Source organism: Cyprinodon tularosa, unplaced genomic scaffold (assembly GCF_016077235.1).
Source record: "Cyprinodon tularosa strain WSP-4 unplaced genomic scaffold, ASM1607723v1 ctg588, whole genome shotgun sequence".
In the NCBI taxonomy this organism is placed as follows: domain Eukaryota; kingdom Metazoa; phylum Chordata; class Actinopteri; order Cyprinodontiformes; family Cyprinodontidae; genus Cyprinodon; species Cyprinodon tularosa.
Window position 1 is genome coordinate 16327 of NW_024039327.1, and position 19483 is coordinate 35809.

Consider the following 19483-nt stretch of genomic DNA (forward strand, 5'->3'; position numbering starts at 1 on the left):
GTTGCTGAGCGGGAGACAAGCAGCAGAAGAAGACTAAACTGCGCATGCGTACTTCCTCTTAGAATGCGCAGTGGAAGTAACGCTGATTGCTAGTGAGCTTAACTCTAAAATAAGTAATGTTCACGCAAAGCTCTAAGTATTTTGCATTGTTATTAGTGAAAGTAACTGTTACTTAATAAATCGAAGTAATCACAACATATTTTTGATAACCTAGTAAACTTAGTAGCTATTGGATTTTACAGTGTGGGGGGCACTCAGATGTCAGTGATGGGGCCCCTAAAGAGGTCGGGGGCCCCTAAGCAACTGCAGTCTCTGCTTACCCATAGTTACGCTATGGTTTCACCTCACACAGCTCTGCGATGTGATCAGCAGAGTGTGGTGCGGAGTCAGAGAGTGAGTGAAGGCAGAAGAAGCGCAGTGGTTGGTCCTCCTCTCCTCTTCCTCCTCTGCAGCAGCAACAGCAGGAGTTTCATCTGGATCAGACGCGATGGTAGCAGCGCACACTTCGTCTCATACGTCGGAATCTGCGGAGTGGGTTGTTTGTCTGGATAAAAGGTAACTAACTCCTTTACAGCCTAAACGCGTCGGCTCTTTTTCTAGGCTTACTTGAGTAGCGATTTGATGATACCGATTGGCTTCCCCTCCTCATATAAGAGATGGGCGTTGTGCTTCTACATCTATGGTAAAGGAGGCTGTAGTTTTAATTTCCCTGCAGAACTTAATAGGTCTGTATATATATAGTGCATCATTGCAGGAGAGAGCTTCAAGGTTAGAACCGAGATATGTGCGTCGACCTTCTGGCAAAGGCTGCATTTGTAAAAACAAAAAAGCAACAAAGTAGCAGGGAAAAACAAACAAACACACATTTTAACCTAATGCGTCTAAATCAAGACAAGTACACAACTATAATAAAATTATGCTATGGAATTATACTATTGCATTTTAAATACAAGATAACATTTATGACCTAAGTGATACTTTTGAATACTTGAATAGCACAAAAAGTCTATCATGTCTTAGTACTACAAATACAGACAGATACAATCCACTCTATTTATGCCAAAAACATTTTTTATTTGCTTTAAACACTTTAAAAAGGTGTTTTTATGTAATAACTACACTCATATTGACTTTATTTGCCTTTACACTGAAGATCATTTTCAAATAAAAGCTATTTTGTTTATTAATATATTATTTATTATTTTTATTGTTAAGCTCTTAATTTTTTTTTTTGCGTAGTTCTATAGGCAACTTTAAAAAAATCTAAGAACCGATTTACATTTTTTCACATAATTTCTGCAGCTTGACTGTATGAATGTATGCTGTATTTTCTGTACTTTCTGAACCATCTATAGAAAACTGCTACCCCATAGCCAATATTTATATATATATATTACAAGGATTGCATCCAAACTCCAAAATAAGTTCGACACTCATGGACTATTACATTTTGTTCATGTTATTCAGCTGTTTTCAACTAATTTAAAAGAGCAAATGATCTCAGGTTCAAATAATGCAACTAATCAAGGGTTAAAAATAGCCGCATCAATATGTTGATGAAACCAAATACTTAAAATACGCCTGTTGGTGGGGAAGTTTTATTGAATTCTTCAATTTCAGTATGAGTTGAGTATGAAAAAAAAAGTGCTTTAAATATTACATAGTCATTAGTTTATTGCAAACATCTGATCATTTGTAGATTTGATATACTGAATTTCTTGAATTTCTCCAATAGCCCGGATTTTCCTTCTCTACCCACAGTAGCAGCTGACTTTCTGGCAAATTGGTGCTTGTCTGCTGCTTTAGCAGTCTCCAAAACCCTAAAGATCTTTTTTCACCTGCTTGATATCTTTCCTCTAATGCCTCTTACAACAAACACCAAAGACCTTTACCCCAAAGCTCTCAATAGTCCGTCTGTAATTAAGCCTCTGACTATTCTTATAACGTTTTCTTATCTGCAGCCTTGATTGAAATATAAGAAAACAATTCTTAGATTCTTTTAAAAAAAAAGCTCCTCTGCCAGGTCTGCCAGATCTAATTCAGTTGGGTCAGTCCAGATCAATGCAGATTTTCTTGCCAATTGTCCAAGACAAAAGGTCCAAAGATACAATAAAGAAGCAATTTCAGAACACGTTCACCGTAATAAATAGAGGTAATTTCCCAGAATTATATTGGTACATTACAAAAGGTACTTAATATCTCGCTGTCTCTATCTCCAATGATTCACATGTTAGTGTGAAAAAAATTGGGCTTGTGTGAGCTACAAATAAGAAGCACATTGTGTTCAGTGTAAGAAGGGAAGATGTCGAACAAGATTCAAGGATAACTACGAGGTGGTGATACATTAGGAGAAGGAAAAATGCAAACAAAGAACAGGTCCAAAGTACATCAGCAATAAAAAAACAGAAAACTGACGCAGTATGCTAGATGTATTTACTCATCACTATCCGTTGGTTGCTTGCACATGCTCCCCCCTTAAATCAACCAGCTGTAGTATGACTCAGTTTTTCCGAGCATTTTCACTCCTTTTCGTGATCACTATATGCCTAACTTTAAGGTAAAACATTTGAGATGTAGGATCTTAGGTGAGTCAACATTTGATTTTAAAACATTTTCGGTCCATTCTCAACATCAGACTCAAAAGAAATGTTCCTTATTATTAGCTACACATCTTGAAGTTGAAATCAAAAAGTATTTTATAACAAGAATCCAAACTGGATTAATAATATGCAAAGCTCAAGACTTTAAAAAATACATTTTCATATTTTTATCTTTGTATGACTTGCTTGGTTTCTAAAAAAAGATATACTCCCACAGATGTATCTTAGTCTTAAATGTCAGTGTTGGTAGACATCTATGATGGACCCAAAATGATTGGGAGGATTTTGTGGCCTCATCAGAAACAACGCGATAATGTTTGCCAGAGAGCACACAATAAATACGTTGTTTCAGAGAGGAAGACATATGCAGTGCAAAAAGCAGATGTTGGAATAGTAGCAAGCTACAAGCAGAAACCTTTTTCCTTTTGGATCATTACTGCTGTTTGGTTTCACTTTTTAAAAGGATGGGCACAGACTCACAGGTGCTGTATGCTGCATTTCAGCCGCCTACATATACTAAAGAGGCTGTAGATTTCAAAAGTGAGGCAGCGTAATACAAGAGGCAGAACATCTACTACAATGGTCATAACATAGACATAGAAATAACTGAACTTCTAATCTGCAGATTGTTTACAATGCATATAAATTCATTTAACATTAGTTGCTTATTTATTAATTGATGTGTCTTATATAAAGATATACTGTGACATACAAATGTAGTAACCCTTAGAAATGTCTTTCTTTTTCTTTCTTTATTCTCTTTTATTTGATGTGAAAAAAAAACCCAAAAAATGAAAAGGTAATCGCTCTAATTAGAGGTTGTATCTAACTGCTATTGACCATTGCTTAAAGCTACAGTGTGTAACTTTTAGCAACATCTAGCGGTCAGACTGCAGACTGCAGCAACATGAACATCTCCCCCCCACCGCTTCTCCCCCCCAACAGTACGGCGAGCGTTACGGGACAAAATGTCTTCCACGACGTCGGCATCACCTACCTTCTCAAGTGATGAGGTTTGTTTACATAGATAATTTTACAGATAGTATTTCATTAGTCTGTGTAGGGTATAGATTTCATGCAGACTTAAGATAATAAATATACCCATTATTTTTTCTACATCGTTGTGACGTTTTGGCGATCTCGCAATCGCTAGTTTGTTGGCTCTGCGCTGCCGTAGCGCAAAGATGTCTGCCTCCATGGCTGCGAGACCCGCTCCTATGTAATTATAAATAACGAATTCTAAGGCAACGCAAATATTAAGGTTAAGAGGCTGAGCTCGTAGATGATGATAAATAACATAGTTATGTATAATATATTACATTTCTGACTGTATATCCCTGTAATTATTACACACTGTAGCTTTAAATCTTATTGCTTTAAAAGCTGTTCTTTGCAGCATAGTTTATTTTAGCCATTTTAAAGAGATTTGAGGGTAAAATAACTATTTTAGGGTCTTGCATGGAATTAAGCTTTTGTTTTGATTATTATTATTTTGTTACCATTACTGTGGTGATCTTTTTTAAGCTTTTAATAGGTGGAGCTGATGGGTGCTTTTAAAGATTGTTCTGCTGCATATCAATAATACACTCAGTGTTGATGACACTTCGTTGACAGAACTGTTAATACCAATGAACAGTGTAATGTTCTGCAAGTTTATCAGAAAGTTATGAAGATATTAAATAACTAGCTAAATAAAAGGTCATTCAAAATGAGGGTAAAACCAATTATTAGTTGAATGATAATAACTGTATTTAGCTTATTAACCAGGGTTTTTAGCTAGAGCAACAGATTTATGGGACTCACAACATGGCTGATAGGGCCGGCAATGCTAGCCAGTCCAACCGTAGTAGCCTAACTCTTCAAACAAATTAAGAAGTGGAATTAACCAGATGGTAACACATAGTATGGATCTTTCAGGCTCAGTGAGCATTAGTATTCAGTTCAGAACTCTTAAAATCTGTTGGCAGTTGAATCAGAAAGCTTCTTTCAGATAAAACCCCAACAATACATGTAAAATATCTGTTCTACCTATCTTTCGCCCAAGCAAGGTGTTGATTAAGCATCATATGAAAGTGGGAAACCAATGTTTACTTGTTGGTTCAATGTAAGGGAGGGGACAGGGGTTTGGTTCATGTTGTTTTTAGGCTGGAAACAGGAAGATGTGACAACCCTGGCAGTGAAGGATGGGTGGAGATGCCAGCAATACCTTTAAGAATATAGTAGAGGATTCCTTGTAACAGCAGTGGAGGATTTAGTTGAAAATAAGGTTCATTTAAAGTATAATCTACCAATTACTATTTTATAAACTAATAACTGGTGATACTGTACTGTCTACACCAGAGACCTAGCAGGCAGTGTTTCCCGACCATGTGTTTTCTACTTCCAGCTCAGAGTCTGACTCTGTAGGCTAGGCTAGAGGTCCGCTCTGGGTGATTCTGACCTATAATGTGTGATGCCTCATTAGGGGATTAGGGCAGTGTTGGCCTTGTGATTAGAGCGGTGCACTTGTGCTCTGAGGTAGCAAGTACCCGGTTCTATCCCCACAGCCTGCACTCTGGGTCCCTGAGCAAGACCCTTAATCCCACACTGCTCCCCGGGTGCCGCACAAAGGCAGCCCACTGCTCCCCAAGGGGATGGTCTAAATGCAGAGAGTGAATTTCTCCTGTGTGAGATCAGTAAAGTTAAATTATTATTATTATTGTTATTTTCCTCCACATCACTACCCTCTCCTGAGCTTAAACTGGCTGATGGTTTAACCAAACAAACTAATTCCAGACTATATCATCTAGAACATTCATCAGTGCTTCCATCCATCTCTCCATTATAGAATGCTGAACTTGATCCAAATGTATTCTCCCTCTGACATCACCACAAGGAGATTGGTTTTTAATTGCTATTAATTAGAGTGTTGCTGTGGAGCTACTAAATTTAGGGCATCTGTGTTAAAAAAAAGCACCTGATATGTCCTGTATGATTTTAATGCAAAATTACAATAAATCAATATCTCATCATCATCACTTAAAGATCCTCAACAGATTTTTGGCTTGTGGTCAATGCCTCAAAGAAGAAAAGGCAACCCAAGACCATTATACTGTCTTGTGGTATTTTTGGTCAGTTTTAATTTCAGACCTTTACCAATGATATTTTCCTATTGTTTAGTCATAAACTTGCAAAGGCTGCAGAGCTTTAGATGGTTTTCAGTTTTTTTTTTTCATAAATGCCCAGATATGTTGTTGATGTACTCTTGACCTGCAACTCCTAAAGTAAAACACTTTGGTGAAAATGCCTAAAATTGGCCTTTAGAAATGGTTTCGAGACCTTTTCTTGATCGACAGCTTTGTTTAATTGTTTAGATTGTTTAGCCTACTTCATGCTGTCAGACAGGTTATTTTGAAGCAATTTATTTGATTCTGCGTCTCACACTGTAATCAAGCTTAGATGTACCAAGAGGAATTGAATTAAGATTTTCAAAATATGTCATTGCTCTAAATACTTGATAAGTGTGAATGATCACTTTTGTTTTACTTAGCAAATGGAGTAATAACTTTTTTGTTCACTAGATCAGACCATCACTACAAAAATGCTTCTGTTTTTATTTTTTGAGTAATAGAAAAGGAGAGAAAATTTGCATACCCTTGTATGGTTAAAAATTGCACTTAAATCAGCTTGTATGTCTTGAGCTTAAACAAAAGGTATTACCTCAAGTTTTTCTAATTAGATCCCTTTGAAAACATCTATATTTAAGGTATATATGTGCAAAGCAAAGCTTTTTTTCCTGAATTTTCAACGAAATTTAGTTTGGAGTATATTTTTTTTATATTGAACACCTAAGAGTTGATTTTTTTACTAAATATCTGACAATTAAATTTTTAAATAATTATTTAATTGCATTATTTTCTTTAATAAACACCTTTAATAAACAACTTTATTTCTTTGGCAATACAACTTTCCTGGTTATTACATGGAAAGCATACACCTTCGAGTTGCTTGAGAAATATATGAACTATGACTCATACCAGCCATTGAGCAGCATGCACCTGGTTGAGCTGCCTTTATCATCTCCAGCTTTTACTTGACTTTTTTCTTGTTGTTCTTGTTGTTTTTAATGGTTCTCCATATTCTTCCAGACCAGCAGAGCGCTCGGGTGAAGATGTCGACATCATCATGGAACGTCTGAGAAATGTGAAGGCTTTTGAACGATTCCACCCCCGTCTGCTGCAGCAGATTTGTTTGTGTGGGTTCTATGAGCGCTTGGTGAAAGGGATCACTCGTAAGGTCAAAATAGAATAGATCAAACACTGAATAGCTCATTAAAAATTTTACTGATCTTAAATACTTTGATTGATTCATGTTTACTTTTCAGTATTTCGCCAGGGAGACATTGGCACAAGCTGGTATGCTGTCCTGTCTGGTTCCCTGGACGTGAAAGTGTCAGAAACATCAAGGTATCAGGTACAGCGGAATTTTTTCATTTTAATGCAATGATTCATTAAATATGAAGAGACCAGTAAGGTACAGATGGGGGTTTGGTTCTGTCCCAGTAAGGTACAGCAATGTCCTTAGTTATTGATATGTCTGATAAGGGTTTACTGGAATACTTTAAAATAAAAAATAGTTTTTAGTTGAACTTTTTTTTTTTTTTTAAAGTTGTTTTGGACAAAAAGACACAATTCAGCTAATTTTCTCTTAATTTTATTGATATTTTCTTTTTCCCAATGGGAACAAAAACTTTGTTACAGTATATGTAGAAGGAGCCCTACAATTGTAAAAATAGATAGTCTGAGGCTTCATCAAAAGTTCCAATGGGGTTTTCATGGTATTTTGCAATTTTTTTATTTAAAGAACAACAAAAAACATTTGGTGAGGCTCAAAATGTTTTATTTTATTTCAGTTCAGTCGTCATTTATAAATCTGACATGATGACATTTAAAAGTGTGGTTCCACTTGAAAAACTATTCTTTAATGCCTTTCTGTCACACAAATTCTAATATCTTTTGAGCTGTACTTGATTTATACCAGATATGAAATTTCTGGCAGAAATTGCTCCTAAAACCCTATGGCGGAGGTCTTCAACAGGGGGTCCCTAGGGGGTCCACAGAGGTACTGCATGGGGGTCACGAAAGTTTTGGTTGAATCGATTTAAAAAAATGTTTTTTTTTTATATTACCCCTGCAATTTCTCCCACAAATTGAAATGTCTTTAAATCCACATTAACATGAATTCAACACACACTGGAGTAAACATGAATGGAGGCAGAAGATGTCTTTCAGTCATCAACGCTCACATTCAGCGACACACAGGAGCTTTTTCAAGCTGGATACCGTTTCATTGCTCACATCAAAGAGGTATCAGAATGAAAATCAGAAACACTGTAATAATCCCATCCAGGGTAAAATTATGTTACATTACTCCATATGTAATAGAGTGACTATAGGACAAGTTTGATATACAATTATATACAATATATATAATTAGGGGGTCCCGCTCCATCTCACCATCACTTTAGGGGTCCTTGGCCTGAAAACTTTGAAGACCCCTGCCCTATGGGCTTAAAGGAATAACTTTTTAATTATACCACAATACACAACTTCTCTAAAATCTCATGGTATCTTGTCTTGTCCACTTTGTACAGTGGCTAAAAGAAAGGGACATTTATTTTCTCATATTTATTCATATCCAAGTATTTAAAAAGAAAAAAAAACCCATCAGTTTCAAGAGTTTATAGTTTCTTTTACCTGAGCTGACAGTAAATATCAACAGCTATAACAATGAAATATCAATCAATCATAGGCACTAAATAAGAATATATTGGCCAAAAGTTTGTATAGGATGTTGGATTTACATTTGATTTAGTTGTCGGTTGTCATAAAAGTCCATAGTGTAACAAAATAATTAGATCAAACATAGATCTACTGCAATTCTGAAAACTCAAGATTTACACAACATACAGTAAAAACTTTTTCTTAGCATTTTTACATTGAGCTGATACAGTGTTCCTTTACACAGAGTTTATAATCCAAGGCAATTAGAATAAGACAGACCATCAAATAAGAGTTTGGTTTTTTGCAATGTTTTAATCAGTATATAACTAATGGCTGTTTAAAAGACTGCAGGATTAAGATTTCAACAGCTATTCAACAAGTATAATACGTGGGCAGCAAAACCACCCACAATCCACCTGTGGCGGTGTTTATTTTCCTTTTGTTTTCATGAGTGCGATCTTTAGATAAGAGTAAAAACAGTTTTTCTTAATATAAGAGGAAAGCATTATACTTTTGAAACGAGTTTATTAGCACAAGATGATAAAAAAGTATTTGTTTGATAAAATTGACTCTTATGGTATTAGACGTAGTTAAAGATTGTTAGTTATGTTCAGAAATATTTATAGCTACAAGACATGTAGAGATAAGAAATCAAAAACCTGTCTGACAACAAGAAGTAATTAAACACTTGAAGGAATAAATCATTCCCAAATATGTCTGATGTTAAACTTTTTGACAACCTGAAACATTAAAGTGTACAAAATAAAAAATAGGATGTGTTTTTTCATTCCAATATATCTAAAAAATAACCCACAAACTGCATGGGAACAATCTTTTTTATGAGGTTTGAGAAATTTCCCTCTAAATATTAAAAGTCTCTTATCAATATCAATATTTCTCTGAAAAGATGAGATGATAATTATTGCCAAGATATTCTGCATCGAAATGTTATGATCCTTCATCTGATGAAGCATAAAGACAAAATAAAACAGAACAGGGACCATCTGAAGCAATGATGCCTGACGCAGAACACCTTGTCTGCTTCCCTTGCAGGATGCCGTCACTATTTGCACCCTGGGGACCGGCACAGCGTTTGGAGAGTCGATCCTGGACAACACCCCCCGACATGCTACAATTGTCACTCGGGAATTCAGCGAGCTCCTACGCATTGAACAAAAAGAGTTCAGGTCCCTTTGGGAGGTGAGTTATTTTAGTTGGTGTATGTTATGCATTGAGCTACAAGATGTTCTGACTATTACAGTGTGACACATTTGAAGGTCATGTCATTGTCTGAAAAGTGACTGAGGCAGCTGCTGATACATTAAAAAGGGAAAACTGTATTCAAGACACTGAGTGGGTGGTTGGTAGTGCACAAGGTTAATGAGGTTTAAATAATGAATGAATTGTCAGGTGTCAGCTCACAGCTATAGTTGTTTAAATATTGAAATATCTATCTTTATTTTATTGATTTCATTGGCATGTCATATACCAATGCAAAGTAGTTTAGAATTGTGAGGGAAAGGGAATATGCCACACTGATTTCGGGTTGTTTAAAAATAAAAATCTCAAGAAGTATGCCTTGGAATTATGATCTCTAGGGTGATGTATATTAACCTGACAACAGCCAGATGCATGTCTCGCTCCGCCTAGATGTATATAGATGAAAATCACAAAAAGCCGAGTAAGTCTTCTGGAAAACCTCTTCTTATTGAAACATTTCAACTCTTCTCCATTAATATAAAGATTTATAGTTAAACTAAACCTTATAACCACTTTATATTCCAGGGAATAAACCAGTTGATGGTGGCAATGGAAACATAATGATAATGATCCTAGTCGGCAGCTCAGAACCCCGCATCAGCAGCATGGACAAGGTGAGGGATGTCACCATGGAGACAAATGAAACTATGTTCTCCTTTGGTAGTGCATCACTCTTTACCCACGTCTCTGTTGATGAGGGGACGGATGTAATCTGTGTAGGATTAAATTGAAACACCACTCTTAGCAACAGAACCACTCTTTCCACAGAGCAACAGCATCAACCCTGAAACTGCCTGCAGTCAGTGTGCTTCACTTATTGTGAAGCACATTGAATAAGCCTATTATTATTATTATTATAGGCAAAAGCCTAGATTTGCTGTGAGATCCCTACTGTCCGCTATTGCTGCAAACCTGTACATGGAAGAGATAGAAAAGAGAGCTTTGGCATAAATGCCTTACACTTCAGTTATTTTAATGACATCAGAGTTAAAATAAAATCTTAAAAATTCTTTGATTTCAGTCTGTGGAAAAATGCATCAATTAAAAATGCAGGTGTGCTTTCCTGGACTCTGACCTCAGACCCACTCACTCAGACCAGTAATTGGAGTTTGACTTCCATGATCCACTGAAGCACAAGTTAGAAATCATCAGGACCTCGTATCACAGAGCAAAGACACCAAGGAGCCAGGGGGAAGGAGGAATTGCAACCAAGAATGTGGCTATCCTAACTGGACTTTATTTTAAGCAGATCCAGTCAGCAGTCAGGTAAAGAGGAGGAACCCAAACCCAGAATCCTGGTTCAAACTGAATAACAGTGTCTGTGCTATTAGGTACATCAGGGAAACAAGGCAGCCATTGATAAAAAGCATAGGAGTGCGACATATTCAGGACAATAATTAGCAGTCGCCCCTTTCATTAATTAGAACCTTCCCATTATTATGTATTTTAAAGCCTTTAATAGTTTTTCTTCAATTACTTCCCTCCATCGAGCCCCATCAATCTTCTAATCAACTCTCACAACTTTTTCCCCATTTTTCTGTGCACCCTAGGGCGGAGACAAACCAAACATCTCATTGGCTCTTTGTTTGCTGATCTTCCATAAAAAATAAAAAAAACATAAAACAAAACAAAAAACTGAAAAAGAGAGCCCTCCTTCAGCAGCTACGCCATCGACATATTTTCACACCTGAGTTGTAGATTATCACACCTGTCCCTGAGCTATGATGACCATTTGGTTGTCTCAATTATAAATGCCAATTTAGATGGACAGCCTCATCTTACTAGGTTTGTAGATGTGCCATAAACTCTCAATTCTGTTGAGAGTATTGATCACTGCTCTGTGAGATGTCCAAAGCTTGGAGTGCTGTTCTATAACCTTTAACTCCTCTCTGTTAAAATGTTGAAAGGGTGTGTGCCTGTGTATATTCACAGTCATTCAGGTCATGGCAATCACAGAACAGATTTAAATCAGAGGCAACTCCACTGATGCTGAGAATTCAGAAAAACTGATCATTAAGGGGTTTGATTAATTTTTCAGAGATCTTTGTGTTTATACCATATTTTGACCACTAGGTGGAAATGTTGTATAGAGGCAGATATTTTTCCTCCATGGGCTGTTTAGCAGTAATTCAGTGTTTTTAAATAGGCTAAGTGCATTAACAGTATATAATGGTATTAAAGGACTATTAGCTCCTACCCTAAAGCCTTGCTTAGTGAACAGAATATGCTTTCTGTTTTACGTATGACAGCCCATGTTTCAGTCATCCTATTCATAGCCTGAACTAATGATTTTAGGTCAGTTGATGTTATTCTGTGTGAAGGACCAAACCCCCCCACTCTTACCTCCCCCTCTATAACAGGCAGGCTTCCTGAGAGAGCCAGCCCCTTCCTTTCCTTTGGGGCCACAGGGCATAAGTAAGTTAGTTTATGGTCTCTGTGTGTCAGTGTGGCCATCAGACTGAGATCTTTACTGTTGCAGTGCGTATACAGAAGATCACTCGGAACGACTACCAGGATAGACATTTCAACTCCGCCTGAGGCGGCCTCTCCTCCAAGGTTAGGCTCAAATGAGATTTTGCTGCTCTTACATCCGATGGCTAAATTATCTTATGTTGTTAGCAGATGCTGTTGCTTTTGTGGTAAAATGGTGTTTAGTTATATTCTAGTCATTTTCTTTAGTTTTTTTTATTTCCAACCAAACTGTAAATTAGGTATTTAACAATTTATTTGCCTCCTTAAAATTAGGATGCCTGTTTTCTTTCATCTTTTTGTCTTCTTTGTAAGATATTTAAAATATTTTCAGATGATAAATCAAATCTGATTTTAGATGTATGCATGCAATTATTTATTGACATGATTTAAAACACTTGTCATGAATTGATGATTTAAGCAACATTATAATCCTAAACTTTATTTAAAATATCCTCATTTCATGCATAGAACAGATTCATGCATAAGCACATCTTTATATCTATAGTTTCGCAAAAGCTCTTGAAGGCTAATTCAGAAAGAAATTAGTAATAATGAATAAACAAAACAGCACGATGAGAATATTGCAAATTTGCATGGAAGAGTCTGATCAAACAGAGATGAAATGTTGGGTTTAAATACGTGATTAGTTGGTTGAGTAAGAACCAAAAGTGGGCACCCACCCAATCTCTTCTGCTTACCTGTTGTTTCTCAGGTAACAGGTTTCTCAGGTAACAGGTCCAAGTGACCAACTCTCCTGTTCGTTATGGGGGATCCCAAAGCATTTGCAAGTCCTGGCTCTTCATGATTATACCTGCTGTAGAAAATATGTTGTCTTTGATTTAAGTCTGTTTTGTAGTTACTCAAAGAAAGTTCCCAGGATAGATCCTGATCCGAGGCTAGAGCAGTTCAAATGAGACATTTCAATGCAGAGAAGTGGGGTAATGCGTAGGTTTATATGAAGTCTACTACATTTTTACATTTATTAAAAGCACTCTCCTCTCTCTTGTTCCATTTATAGATCACTAAAATCAGAATCCCATTCCTTGACTGAACTGTAATAACATATTTTCTAAATTGCATGTTTGCAGCAGAAACTGAATTTTAGAAAGAAAAAAAAAAAAAAAATCATACTTGTAAGAATTAAGTTATATATACCTAGAAATGTTTACACATTTTAAGTGGCTGTTTTGAGATTTATCAGTTTGACTTAATATGTATTTATATCTGAAATACATTTCTTCATAGTCAAAATAACACAAACTCTGGTCAGTAACAATATTATGGATTATGGATATTTGAAATTAGACATCAATAATGTTTATTCTAGAGGTGAAGAAAATAATTTGGTTTGAAATGGTCATTTAGACAAAGAATGTTTTTTTTTTCAGGTATCAGGAATACATATTCAGTAAAACTAATTGATATCAAAGTTGCTTACCATAGCATGTTGTGACCATGATAACATTACAGGTTTATTTCCTGAATAGTAGAGGATCAGTATATCTATTTAGGTGAAATCCTCTGGCAGCAGGATAAGATGAAGTCTAAAAACTTTGTTCTAATAGATAGAACCTGTTCATCATCTCATGGAGTTCCTGGCATGTTGATTCTGTCTTCTTTTACACAATAAATGTGGATGTTTGCGGTCGCTTTGGATGTTATCATCCCAATAACTGGTTGTCATTTGCATTTATCAGTCCAATAGAATGGCTTCAGACTGTGTCAGTACGCTCAGTAGGATGTTATTACAGAGTGATTCCTAATCCTAACCCAATTATGTTATTCCTTTTACCGCCACAGAATTGATTAATCTATTTATGTGTAATCTGAAAATAATTTCAGTAGTTATTAATATACTGTAAATATAAGTACATAAAAATAAAATGATCTGCATCTAGCTCATATTAGACAAACCAAAACAAATAAATCTCATATCCTGTCAACTGAGTTGTAGAACCCTCTTCCTTTAAATAGACCAGTTAAATTCTCTGTGAATTAATGCGGATAATTCTTTAATTAGATCCTTGTCCAACCAACATGTATTCTTTGTTTTTAAAACCTAATGTGTCTAGCAGACATAAGGAATGTTTTTTTGTCTTTTTTATGCACAAAACTAAAGCAAAAATCTGACTAAATCAGGAAATAAAGCAATGTGATTGGCTGTAAAGAGAGCAGAGACAGAGGACACTGAGGTTTTTGAACAAAACCTGCTCCTGACCAGCTTAGCTCTGGGGAGAATGTTACTATGGTAACTGAAACAGAGGTTGAGGAAACTATCTTTGTGAAACGGAAAAGTCTGAGTTTTCCATTTTTGGTAGTGCACAAGGTTAATAAGGTTTAAATAATGAATAAATTGTCAGGTGTCAGCTCCACTCAAGCATCCTTTACTACTTTCTTTCAGAAAGCCCAAACTGATGCTGCAGAGTTCTAAACTGATGCTCAGGGTTTAGTTTTTACACTCTTCAGCATGAAGCATATAGTACTTAGTGAAGACACAATGAATGTACAGCAATACTCATGAGGTGCGTTTACCCTTTAGGATGAGCCCAGCCACCCTAAAGAAAAGCTAATTGAAGACACATATCCAGGATCTTCTCCTTTGGCTCATGATTTAGATTTCATCAGGGTTGTGACTAGTGTTTGGCCAATGCCATTTTTTGGCCCTGATACCGATACCCGAGGATACCATCTGTTTGAAATTGATGTATATGTGTGTGTGTGTGTGTATATATGAAGAACTGCATACTACTTGGATGTAAAATAATTGCCATCATGGCTTTGTCAACCTGCTGCCTACCTTTGCTAAGCAGGAAAAAAACTTATACAAAGTGAATGTAGTAGAACTTCTTATTGCCTACCTGGAATGGGTGAAAATAGTTGAATAAACTTTTGGCTCGCAAATTGGTATCGGTGCGCTATTTGTTGGTACTCGCCGATACCACCATTTTAGTGCTGGCTCGGGGCCCCGTCCGATACTGGTATCGGTGAACACTAGTCGTGACCAAATAGACTGATCAGAAAAGTAGACTGTTGCCATTCAACTTGCTCTTCACAACTAAAACCTAGAGCAATGGAACCAACACAGTCTAGGTTGCTAAATCGTTGTATTACTCATGAACAACAAACAGAAGTAAGTGGACTTCTCTGAATGAGGCAGAAACTAATCCCTGATCCAAAGGTAGCAAACCATCTTATTAAAGTTTGGAATCATGGCCTCAGACCTGTATAAGCTGACCTTCAACCAAGCCATTTTATACTAATCTTGGAACCACTTTATTGCACACAGTCACACAGAACTATATGATGGGCTAAAAGAAAATAAGAGTCCAGAGTCCCCATATGCAACCTTCTCTGGTAACAGAGAACTTTGTACCCAGACTGCAGACACAGCTCCTGACTTAAGTATACAAGGACTGGAAATCCCCCCAAGATCATGAAAAAGCCATAAAGTGAGTCCCTAAACACAGTTAGGTCGACAGTTAAATCAAAGGTTATCACAAAATCTAGATCAAAGTAAATGTAGGATGTGTTTAAGCTTGAAGAATATTTGTTGTCATTGTACTTTCAGGATATAATGACCTTTGTTCCCCAGCATCTCTTTTTTGCAGTGTTGAGGACTGGGAAATAGTAGTAGTGTTTGTGTGTGTGTAGGTATTCTCCTACAGCAGTTTGTTCAAGCCTTGGAGAAAAAGTTTTGTTGGTGTCTGTCAGTTAGCTGTGTTGGGAGAAGAGAGAAAAGTATGTGGTGATATTCTAAAAAATTATCTAATACAGATGTCTGTGAGCTCTAGAAAAGAGGAAATAATTGGGTGCTGTTTTAAAAGAAACATGTCTTCTAGTTCCTGTCTAGTGACAATCTGATATCTACTATGTTGCTTTTTTATGTTCCTAAAATGCAGAAAACATGTCAGCATGTCACATGTCTGGACAAATGGGCCTGACTTAAGCTTTCACTATGAAGCCCTGTTGTAGTGGGTTGGATCCTGCATAAAAAGACATTGTTTGGGTGACTCAATATTTCCCCAGAACAATGTATATTTTGTTCAGCAACAGTTCGATCCATGGAAGCTGAACATGTGCACCAACTTGGTTTCCAAACATTAAGACATCAAGTTAGACTCTCTGTTCTCTTTAATTCAGAAGATACGACATCATAATGCAAACACATACATTCCATCTCATGTTAATGAATATCTCTACTTAAAAAAACAAAACAAAAAAACAACTAACCATCTTTCCTGTGTTTTTATGTAAACATTTAATGTTATATAAACAGAGTTTGTACCAAAATTTAATTTTGACCCTCTTATGGAAATTAGCTCTAACAAACCTAAATTCCTTTAGATATTTTCCTTTAAACATTCTTGTTACATCTCAGGTGAAAAATTCAGATATTGGTCGTTTTGCTTGATCTGATCTTGTTAACGTTTGTAGGAGTCACACACTTTTATTACACTTTGTGTAACTCAAAACAGAGCTTAAGTGCATCTCATTTCCACAGATCAACGTTAAGTAGCTTCTGCAGTTTGACTGGAGTCCTCCTGGAGTCCAAATAACACATCATTCTGTATTTGATTATAAGTCATTTTATTCATATATTTTTTGATTATGTCACTTTTATTTTCTTTAACTGTGTTTGTTACCTCTATGACACTGCAATGTACTTTTCTTTTTCTCACATTCAGCTCTTTGAATTGTCTTGCCATGTTTTATTAAACACAATATACAGTATATCTACATATGAACTATATATGAAATTAACTTCCATCCATCCATCTATCCATTGTCTTACACGCTTGTCCCGAGTGGGGTCGCGAGGGGTGCTGGTGCCTATCTCCAGCTGTCAATGGGCGAGAGGCGGGGTCCACTCTGGACAGGTCGCCAGTCCATCACAGAAATTAACTTACCTTAATTTCAGCTGACAGAACACAATTTGGCATTGAAAACGCTTATCTCTCATCATCATACAGTTAACAGTGAGCCTTATATCTAGGAAGAAACCACAGGTAGATGATCAAACTAATTTATTTGGTAAGGGTCTTAGATGGGTTCTTTGACTTAACATCTTGTAAAGTTCTGCAGAGGCCTGGTAGGCTAACCATCCATTTCATTCAGCTGTGAAATATGGTGGCTCTTTAGCAACAGGATTTGTAGACCTCTCATCTAGAGTTTTCCAGACCAGGAACAATAACAGTTTCTAGTCTGACAGAAGCAGAATTGAGATATTTGAGCTGAATTCAAAATGTAATGTCTTGAGGAAAACTGTCATTGCTCAACACCTGGCCGACACCATCCCCAGTGTAAAAGCATGGTGGCAGCAGCAGTCATCAGCATTTTAACCTGTCTGCACCTTGGGAAATATGAAAGCAGCCAAACAGAGAGATTCTTAAAAAGCCTGACCAAAGCACTCTGAAACTCAAACCATGGTGGTTATTCATCTTTAACGACGCAAAGCACAGGCAAGATATAAAAGGGGTGATTTTGAGAGTCAGTGAGCATCCTTGTGTGACAGAGCCAGACACAAGACTAGAACTCATACTGTCTCACACTGCTTGAAAGGTTCTGCAGAAAATACTCCAAAATAGGAGTCCCAAGCTTGTAGAGACATATGGGAGAAGTTTAGGATGCAATTATAGCAAACGTTGTACTGATAAATGCTGCAAATACTTAGAAAAAAACAAAATTCAATAGACGTCAATTGAAAAGAAGAAAAAAAGGGAACTCTAGAAAGCATCTTTTACCAGATTGTCGTTGTCACAGTTGACAGCTTAAATGGACCAACTAGGCACTGGTCTGAACAGGTGCTAAACTGGGTGGGAGGACTCCTTCAGGGATGGCAGATGCCTGTCTGCTGATCTTTTGTGATGTATTCATGACCTTTTTGTAAAGTCAATGCCACACCAAGGTGAAGTAAGTGGCACTGTGGTAGAAACCAAGCAACATCTGCTCTATTCTGCTTTTTTATAAGAACTTGCAGAAAGTGTAGACGTTGCTAGGCCCTTGCTGTCATCACTCTTTATGTTCCCAGACCATAAGAGGTCATTAGCGATGGTAACTCCCATCTCTGTCTAATCTCGATTAATGCAGGGTGGGGTGTTTTCCACTTCAGTCTATTGTGAATTGCTAATGACCTCTTTGGACTTTGTGGCGTTAAGAAGCAGGTTGCTGGCTGGGCAGCACTCTGTCAGCAGTTGCACCTCTTCTCAGTAGTCACCCTTATCCTGTTCTCTTAAACGGCTTATCAAGAGGATGTTATCTGCAAATTCCATGGTTATATTTTATAAGTCTATAATGTAACAAAATGATAATTTATAGGACTGAACGTTTCTCACATGAACTGAAGATGCCTGATAGTAATAGATACTGCAGTCTCTTCCAATATGGTTCTTATTGATGTTATTAAGACTCAGTTAATCTCGACTGAAAAATACTTAATTGATCCCAAATGGAAAGTAAATGTCATTGTAACTGTTGTAAGGGTTTCTTCAACAAAGTTTTGTGATGTTAATGGTTTGACTGAAGGCCCTCATTGTCCAACAGTCTTCTGATGAAGATGTTAATAGTTATCCATAACTTTTTCCATTTATGAAAACCCTTTCTCTGTAAATTCATCTCCTGAGGATCTAGAGAAGTTCCTAGAATACAGCTAACCTTCTTTATCGGCTTGTTAAGCTTCTTTAAGTTATTAGATCTGATTCTGTTACCCCAGCAGATGATGACAGAAAAGATCCCACTCTCCACAACAGATTTATAGAAGATATGCAGCATCTTGCTGCAAATACCAATGGACCCAATCTACCTCAGGAAATACGGTCTGCTCTGTCCATGTAGACAGCCTCACAGTTGTGTCTCAACTCTACTCTTTTGTCTTGGTGAACACTGAAGTATTTGTATAATGTTGTTGTCTCACACACCAGCTCAATGTAGCTCTGTAATTGACCCAATCTGGATCTAGTCACTCTGAACTGGCAGCCGTTTGCTTGTTTATTTAACAGAGGAGACGTTAGCTATGCTGAGCATACATTTGGGAGGCTTTAGTTTAAATGACTTGATCATTAACTTACTCTAAAATATAAGATAGTGGTAGATTTGCTTTCCATTCATGCTGCAGACTCTTTTTTTTTGCTCTGTGCACCAGACCTGACAGCTCTGCTTCCTTTGAGCAAAATGGTTGTTTTTATGCTTGGAGCATCAGATACAAGGCGGATGGAGGGAGGGTGGTGTGTCACTATCCTTAGCCTGTAGAATCAGGCTAGTGGGCAGGCAGAGGAGAAACCTGATGATAAGAAAGTGACAGGGATGTGAAAAACACTCGGGATTATGAAGCCTCTTTGAGAGACAGTTAAAAAAAAAAGCATTGTTGGTTATTACTTTTTCCAAGTCAGGCTA

At 36.9% G+C, this 19483-nt stretch overlaps 1 protein-coding gene across 4 annotated transcripts in view; it reads left to right on the plus strand.

Moving 5' to 3' along the window:
• Positions 1–367: 367 nt before the first annotated feature.
• The window catches only part of rapgef4a (Rap guanine nucleotide exchange factor 4a), a 54809-nt gene continuing 35693 nt past the window's right edge, over positions 368–19483 (plus strand). The window contains exons 1-4 of one of the 4 annotated variants that reach the window (XR_005282598.1): positions 368–555; positions 6728–6870; positions 6964–7052; positions 9416–9562. Coding sequence is in view for 1 of the 4 variants with exons in the window: in XM_038306635.1 (XP_038162563.1) it covers positions 488–555; positions 6728–6870; positions 6964–7052; positions 9416–9562 (447 nt within the window). In the remaining 3 variants the exon portion in view is untranslated. Of the gene's footprint in view, positions 556–6727; positions 6871–6963; positions 7053–9415; positions 9563–12022; positions 12179–19483 lie in introns of those variants that run through there. The other 3 variants (XM_038306635.1, XM_038306636.1, XM_038306638.1) reach the window with 3 other exon arrangements.